Here is an 8,927-nt window from a genome sequence, read left to right on the forward strand (position 1 = left end):
CCATCTATTATAGATTGGATTGTTGCCAATTACAACTCATCGGACTCTGACGTTGGCAAACAGGCAGCAATTCTACAACCCAATAGACGTGTGCGCAGGTGCTTTACTCAAGCAGCATACGTGAGGCCACAAGATGCAGCCTCTGACAACTCCGAGGGTGATCATGCAGAGCACATTCCCAACGAGGCTATGTTTGAGCCCGAAATTGACAAAATGATCGAGACGATCAAGGATTTAGAAAGGCTTATCTATAACGACCGTGAAAAGTGAGGTCAATACACCACTGTATGAGGCCAGGAACGGAAAGTAAAAGAGATCATTTAATCTGTACGTGCGTCCACTGGCGTAATGCACTCGCTTCAAACATGTTTCACTAAAGAAGGGAAGCTTACTGGTTTGAAGTCACACGACTAACATAAAATGTGTCGTGTATGTTTGAAGTGAGATAGATCTTAGTGCACATTGCGTGACATATTTGTGTGTAGACTTCAATACCATTGGTAGACTTGTTTTGCAGTTTATTTTACCGGTGGCCATTGAGGGTTGTTTGTCCCCTAGTGTCCGCACTACAATCTACAAACTTGTGAAGTTGGTGCAATGGATCGCCCATAAGGAGCTTGGGGGGTTTTTGTCCCCTTGCTAACCATTCAAGTACATCTTCTTATTCACATAGTTGATGGGGTGAAAATAGCAGGCACAGTGCATTCCATATGGATGTTCTTTTTAGAACGTTTCATGAAAGCGCTCAAGGGATATGTGCGTCAGAAGGCACGTCCGGAGGGTAGCATGACAGAGGATTGGCTGGTTTGAGAGCCCCTAGTTTACATTGGAGAGTGGCTCTCTGGAGTTTATCGTGCCCAAGATACACTTTGGCGCACCATAGATGATGAGTGCATATCTGGGATTGTGATGTGCAATCTCGGTGTTGAAAAGAAAATGCGAAAGATCTAGAGGCTAAGATCAATCGATTATGCATGCTTCACAATCCAATGATGCAAAAGTAGATTTTGTAGTACAAGGATGTAAAGCAAGAGCGAGAAGGAAAACGAATCGAGTAAAGATAGGGAAGACGGACACTGATGCATTATGTTTTCATAGCATGTATCTGGAGATGACGTTTGTACGTCAATTTTGTAACTATTGGCCAACGATGTGTTTTTTCAATAACGACAATCGTGTTGTAACTAGTACATTTTGGTCAAAGCTTAACAATCAAGTTATTTTGCTTATGACGTGTATAATTTTGTCAATGTATTACTTTTGCCAATTCACTTTTGTCACTTCTGCATCTTACTTTTGAAAACTTTGTGTTCAATATGGTTGGTTGATGGGGTGGCAGGGCAATGTATGCCTTGCCACCAAAAAAATTTATTCTCGGACGTCGCTATATAGTCGCTATTTTTGGACCTGCAACATCTCTATATGCGTCGCTAACTTGAGAACTACAGAGTCGCTATGTGCATCATTATATAGCGATGCATATAACGACGTCCATAGCGACGCACATAGCGATGTTCTCTTTGCGACGCTTATAGCGACGTCGGGAAAAAAAATGTTCCTGTGTATTTTCGTCGCTAAAACCATCACAAGTGTGAAGAACCTCTTGTAGTCTCTCTCTTTCTCTCTCTCTCTCTCTCTCTCTCTCTATATATATATATATATATATATATATATACATATATATATATTATATACAAACACACTCTTTACTTGATATTAACTATGGTTTGAGGAAAAACTATTGATTATGGTTCAATTGAGTAGATGATGATGTTATAGTGTAAGATACTGTGGAGTGCATGAATTATTGAGTCCATCTTAGATAGATAAATAGATAGATAATAGAGAGAGAGGACTGGGGTGGCTTAAATGCACTCTCCTTAATACACACCACCCAACTCTAAATGACATCAAAGAGCTTTTATTACTTTGATCTACCATAGTCTCTTTGTGTGTGCGCCACTCTATATATATATATATATATATATATATATATATATAGAGAGAGAGAGAGAGAGAGAGAGAGAGAGGTGTGGCGGTGGTTAGGGATGACAATAAGGGAGAGATATAGAGAATGTAATGTGTGTCATGAGAAGATATAGACAAACACACATACACATACATAAAAAAATTATGCAAGTCACCATGTAACGCAGTCCTGCCACATACTCAAGATTGGCTCGTTGGTAAGAGTGAGAGTGAGAGTGAGACCCATCGTAGGTGGTTCACACAGCTCGTAACTGAAAAAAAAGAGAGAAGAATTTGCATGCCTACCCGGCTCTGTGTGTGTGTGTGTGTGTGTGTGTGTGTGTGTGTGTGTGTGTGAGAGAGAGAGTGAGAGAGAGAGAGAGAGGAAATCTGCTTAATTATCTATGATTTACCCTTTTTTTTGGGCTGTAGGTCACACGTACTCTTCCTCAGATCAATAGAGGCTGTCACGATGACTAGTTTCACCATAGCTTTGACACAACGATGCGCAAACACCACAGACGAAGAAGGTGGAGAACATGCAAGAGCTTTACTATAGCATGGCAGGATAACAAATGGAAGCTCTACTATGAAAAGAGGACACCGTGGAGCTCTGCATTGAAAAGGGGCAAACGGCTCACGCTTCACACCTTTATGGAAACGTGTGTAAGAACCGCTGTATTTGTACACACACATGCACGCCGCACACACACTCAGATTGGTTTTCTCTCTCAGCACCACTGGTTTTGTTCACAGAGAAGCAGCGGTGAAGGCTACACAAGCAAACATGGAGAGGAACAGAATGAGTCTTTCTTTTCTGAGCTCACTTAAAGACTGTGCGAAGAAGAAGGATTTGTACCAAGGCAGTAGGATACATGCTGATATTCGTGATAGTGGGTTACTTGAAAAGAACGCGTATTTAGGGAACATGTTGATCAGCATGTATCTCAAGTGTGGTGCACCTGTCAGGGCGCAACAAGCATTTGACGAGCTTCCTGTGCGGGATGTGGTCTCATGGAACGCTCTGATTGCAGGATATGCCCAACAGGGGCAGGGTCAGGAAGCTCTGGGCTGTTTTCAGCAGATGCGTAGCGAGGGCCTCTCTCCAGATGCAATCACCTACGTGTTTATCTTGAAGGCATGTGGCTCTATGCGAGATACTGATATTGGCATAAAAATTCACGATGACATTGTTAGTCAGGGGCTGTTGCAAAAAAATGTCGTGCTTGGCAATGCCTTGGTCGACATGTATGCCAAATGTGGTGCACTTCAGAAAGCACTAAGAGTGCTTGAGGAGCTTCCTGTCCGGGACATCATCTCTTGGAATGCATTGATTGTGGGTTACGTGCAACAAGAGCAGGGCCATACAGCTCTAGGCTGTTTTCAGCGGATGCAAAGTGAGGGCCTTTCTCCAGATGCAATCACTTACACGTGCATCTTGAAGGCATGCGGCTCTATGCAAGATGCTGAAATGGGCACAAAAATTCACGCTAATATTGTTAGTCAGGGGATGTTGAAAAAAGATATCGTGCTTGGCAATGCTTTGGTCGACATGTATGCGAAATGTGGTTTACTTCAGAAAGCACAAAGAGTGCTTGATGAGCTTTGTATCCGGGATGTCATCTCATGGAATGCATTGATTGCAGGATACATGCAACAGGAGCATGGCAAGGAAGCTCTGGACTGTTTTCAGCGGATGCAAAGCGAGGGCCTCTCTCCAGATGCAATCACCTACGCGTGCATCTTGAAGGCATGTGGCTCTACACAAGATGCTGATATGGGCATAAAAATTCACGATGATATTGTTAGTCGGGGGTTGTTGCAAAAAAATGTCGTGCTTGGCAATGCCTTGGTTGACATGTATGCCAAATGTGGTGTACTTCAGAAAGCACGAAGAGTGCTTGAGGAGCTTGGTATCCGGGATGTTGTCTCGTGGAATGCACTGATTGCGGGATATGCTCAACAGGGGCAGGGCCAGGAAGCTCTGGGCTGTTTTCAGCAGATGCGTAGCGAGGGTCTCTCTCCAGATGGAATCACCTACGCGTGCATCTTGAAGGCATGTGGCTCTACGCAAGATGCTGATATAGGCATAAAACTTCATGCTGACATTGTTTGTCAGGGGATGTTGAAAAACGATGTCGTGCTTGGCACTGCCTTGGTCGACTTGTATGCCAAATGTGGTTTGCTTCAGAAAGCACATAGAGTGCTTGAGGAGCTTTGTGTCCGGGATGTCATCTCCTGGAATGCACTGATTGCAGGATACACACAACAGGAGCAGGGCCAGAAAGCTCTAGGCTGTTTTCAGCGGATGCGATGTGAGGGCCTCTCTCCAGATGCAATCACCTATGCATGCATCTTGAAGGCATGTGGCTCTACACAAGATGCTGATATGGGCATAAAAATTCACGCTGATATTGTCAGTCAGGGGCTTTTGAAAAACGATGTCGTGCTTGGCAGCGCCTTGGTCGACATGTTTGCTAAATGTGGTGCACTTCAGAAAGCACAAAAAGTGCTTGAGGAGCTTCCTGTCCGGAATGTGGACTCTTGGAATGCACTGATTGCAGGATATGCCAAACAGGAGCAGGGCCAGAAAGCTCTTGGCTGTTATCAGCGGATGCGGAGCGAGGGCCTCTCTCCAGATGCAATCACCTATGCATGCATCTTGAAGGCATGTGGCTCTACGAAAGATGCTGATATGGGCATAAAAATTCACGATGATATTGTTAGTCAGGGGCTGTTGAAAAAAGATGTCGTGCTTGGCAACGCCTTGGTCGATATGTTTGCTAAATGTGGTGCACTCCAGAAAGCACAAAAAGTGCTTGACGAGCTTTCTGTCTGGGTCGTCGTCTCTTGGAATGCATTGATTGCGGGATACGTGCAACAGGGGCAGGGATGGGAAGCTCTGGGCTGTTTTCAGCGAATGCGAAGCAAGGGCCTCTCTCCGGATGCAATCACCTACGCATGCATCTTGAAGGCATGTGGCTCTATGCAAGATGCTGCTGTGGGCATAAAAATTCACGATGAAATTGTTAGTCAGGGGCTGTTGCAGAAAAATGTCATGCTTGGCAGTGCCTTGGTTGATATGTATGCCAAATGTGATGCACTTCAGAAAGCACAAAAGGTTCTTGAGGAGCTTCCTGTCCGGAATGTGGACTCTTGGAATGCATTGATCGCAGGATATGCGCAACAGGGGCACTCCCAGGAAGCTTTAGGCTGTTTTCAGCGGATGCAAAGTGAGGGCCTCTCTCCAGATGCAATCACCTTGAAGGCATGTGGCTTTACGCAAGATGCTGATATGGGCATAAAAATTCACGCTGATATTGTTAGTAGGGGGCTGTTGAAAAAAGATGTCATGCTTGGCAATGCCTTGGTCGACATGTTTGCTAAATGTGGTGCACTTCAGAAAGCACAAAAAGTGCTCGAGGAGCTGCCTGTCCGGAATGTGGACTCTTGGAATGCACTGATTGCCGGATATGCTGAACAAGGGCAGGGCCAGGAAGCTCTGGGCTGTTTTCAGCGAATGCAAAGCGAGTGTGTCTCTCCAAATTCAGTCACCTATACTTCTGTCTTGAAGGCTATGCTTACATGTTGAAGGCATGTGACATCACGCAAGACACTGACATTCATGATGAGATTCTTAAATCAAGCTAGAGGGGATCCACTTTTAAATGGTCGAATATGGATGAAACACTAAGCCATAAAGGTTAGAAACTAGCAGATGGTAGTATCTCAATCTTGGTACCACCCATACAGATTGAACTTGTGCTGAATGCAAAAGCGGAGCTAGTGTACAATGTGTTGCTTTACTTGATAAAAAATGCTAAGAAGAATCTAGTCTCTCGACACATTTGGAGGATACTTTGTCAACTGCATCTACAGACCCCATTTGAAGTGAAGACTAACAATGCCATGCCATGCATCAACAAAGCGGATTTCTTTGTTGCAAACTGGAGTATTTAGTCCCGTTTTATTTCCCGTGGCAAGTCTACCACGGATGGACTTCCGTCAATGCTACAATGCTATTTGTATCTGCTCCAACAAATGTCATGCTTCTGTATCAAAGAACTCTAGAAAATTTCAAGATGGACAAGTTGGTACTGGATTCACACAGGGCGAGGCCAAGCCAAGTCTTGGTGACGAATGCACTAGTCCGAGATAAATAAGTGATGGGGATGAGCCTCGATGTGGCTCAAGGCCAGTCCAACTCAACAGGGTGGCTCGCTGCAAAAGGCACAAGGATATTATGAAGGCCCAACAAAGTTGTGGCTACCGGAACCACACCTTAGTGTTTACAAGTTGCAATCCAAGCTAAACATCTCCATAATGAGGCATGAAAGTAGAGGCATCTCAAAAAACAGAAGTATCTACAAACAAGGGAGATTGCATATGTGCTACTTCTATGGCCTCACACAAGGCACAATAATTTGAAACCAAGGCAATTGCGGCTACCAAAAGACCGTAGAGGATCTCTAAGTCCTAAAGGAAAAGATCTCTAAGTCCTAAAGGAAAAGACTCAGCCTCAACGGACTTGAAGTGCTATGTAGTCATTCGCTACTTATAAACAGGCACACACATATAAGATACACACAAAGACAACATATATATATATATATATAAACTTTTTCCAACTTGAGAGAGAAAAAGGGCATACTTAAAACTGTTCCGGCTTTTAGCTCTAGATTTGAAGGATTTATCGATTTTTACACTAAAACTTGTAAAATTCTACCGGTTTGCTTCAAGGGCTCAGACCCTAGCCTGGGTTTCGGAATTTTGTGCGAACGCTTGGAGCGTATAACCCAAGGTAGATTTTAACAAAGCGTATAACCCAAGTTGAGCTACATTATGTCCTCATTTTTATTACTGAAAAAAACGACTTAATGCTTAATAAAAGCCATGAGCATTTTTGTAAAGGGAATGCTGCTTTGTTTTACAGCAAAGTTTTTGAATGTCTTACATGACATTCAAAAACTCTACCTCAAAATTAGGCTTGTCTCTCTTTTGTAAATGCTTGTTTCTGCTATTGCTTCCATTGGCACTTGTCTAACAACTCTCTAACAAGCTTATTAGACAACTTCTCCTTTTAATAGGACCATATTTTAAAATAGATTCTGGTCATCACATAGTACACAATTGGGCTTATATGATCTCGACTATAGTTAAGAAGCTAAACTCTTATCATTTCTAATAAGTTCAAGCGGTTTGTTCATATCCTATTTACACAAACTAATACCGAGACTATAATTAATTGTGCATGCACAATTAGATTTAACAAGTGATTTTTACATTGTCTTTTCATGTTTTCAAGTAAAACCATATTTCATACACACATACACACACATAAGGATGATGTCCCCTTCATAAGCACAGATCATTGCCTAGTCTAATGCTCACTTTTGTACATAATAATGAGGCTCCTATATATATTTACTTGACTAGTTTTAAATTTCAGTCCCTACATACACACAAAAAAAAAAAGAGGAAAATTGGCCTAGTTGCTCTCTAGAAGTCTCCTTTTTGTCTTGCGCAATTTGATCTCTCAAAAACATATCCACAAGCTGCCTAGTTCTGGTCTTTTATAAGAGACACCTTTTACACACCAGCTATGAAACGATGTTTTTACTTCATTTAAACACAAACTACCTTTTTTGTGTTTCTGCTCATTGGTTTTAGCTTAGATCGCTTTTATCCACTTCCATAATATGATGCATGAGCTTCTCAAGGACCATATAGAAGATGAACCAAGGACTCTTGACCTCCTATAGTAATTACAAGGGAGTCAAAACTTTGCTTGGCCTTCTTATGGCTTTAAACTCTAGTTTTGGTAGAGTAAAACTAAAGGCTTTACTAGTGAAGGAAGAGCCAAGAATCTACCTATAAAGAATCTCCTTGACATGTAATTGTAACACTTTCAGCTTGTAATCAATCTCGTTGGAAGGAAGATCCTATGTAGTATGATGGAGGATGGGAATTGAATTTTTGTTCTCTTTGTGAACTTTGTGCCCACCCAAATCTATTTTTCATGAAACTTTTTTGCGCACTTTCCTTCTTAATCGTGTCACAGTTGGATGCAAGTACATGGAGCCACTTAAAAATTGGCTCTACAATATCGACTTTTTGAAAAAATCTCTCTCTCTCTCTCTCTCTCTCTCTCTCTCTCTCTCCCCTTGTCACTGCCTTAATTTTACTAGTTTTCCTTCAATTTTTGAGAATATAGGGACTCATGTTTGTACCTCAAATCCTAACAATTGCCAGTTTTCTGGAATTCAAGCATTACTCAACGAAGTCCTAAACCATATTTTCCTACCCCCACTCAATCCCCAAAAGAAACCTTTTACTACAGTATTATTCAAAGCTTACAAAAGGATTTTTTAAATATATAAGGCTGTATACAATAAAGGTTTTACACCCCTTGAGTGCTCGAAGACATGTTCTAGCCCTTAGTGGCGTTTCCCATGTGGTTTGGCCAACCTTATTGATCGGGAGTACTCACCTTAAGAGTTGGACTTCCTCCACGTAGGGGGTTGGGTGTGTGTTGTGATTTCAAAGTTGTAGGTGACTCTCTATAAAATAAAAATTAGTCTTACTTGGTGGGTGCTGCTATAGAACATAAGAGGAGACATACACAGATTAACATCAAGCATCTAGCACCAAAGTAAACAAGCACAAAGTGCATTGGCAAATTATAAAAAAAGAATTGGATATATGATGATTGATTACCTCTATAGATGCCTGTAAAATGGTCTAGTTCACGGTATAGGCAAACTTTTAAAAAAGAATTGCATGTGTATTTATTACTCTAAATCAAGCGTAGTCAATTTTCTCTTATTTCTCAAAGAGCCAGAGAGAGAGAGAGAGAGAGAGAGAGAGAGAGAGAGAGAGAGAGAGAGAGAGAGAGAGAGAGACGTGTTGTCACAGCCCTAGGGAGCAAGGAGTCTTGACTATCGATCACGGAACCTGGT

General features: G+C 42.2%; 1 protein-coding gene across 2 annotated transcripts; it reads left to right on the forward strand.

Annotated features, from left to right (window-relative positions):
• Positions 1 to 2,205: 2,205 nt before the first annotated feature.
• Positions 2,206 to 6,721, forward strand: LOC147460990 (pentatricopeptide repeat-containing protein At4g18520, chloroplastic-like). Of its 2 annotated transcripts, none has more exons than XM_086508650.1 (2): positions 2,206 to 2,630; positions 2,725 to 6,721. In XM_086508650.1, exons 1-2 carry the CDS (start codon positions 2,473 to 2,475, stop codon positions 5,558 to 5,560), a joined length of 2,994 nt encoding a protein of 997 aa, XP_086364776.1. In that variant the 5' UTR covers positions 2,206 to 2,472; the 3' UTR covers positions 5,561 to 6,721. The 2 variants fall into 2 exon arrangements, with proteins under 2 accessions (XP_086364776.1, XP_086364777.1); XM_086508651.1 differs by having other exon boundaries at positions 2,500 to 2,634.
• Positions 6,722 to 8,927: the final 2,206 nt, after the last annotated feature.

This window comes from Adiantum capillus-veneris, chromosome 3, assembly GCF_014529385.1.
Source record: "Adiantum capillus-veneris isolate H3 chromosome 3, ASM1452938v2, whole genome shotgun sequence".
Taxonomy (NCBI): domain Eukaryota; kingdom Viridiplantae; phylum Streptophyta; class Polypodiopsida; order Polypodiales; family Pteridaceae; genus Adiantum; species Adiantum capillus-veneris.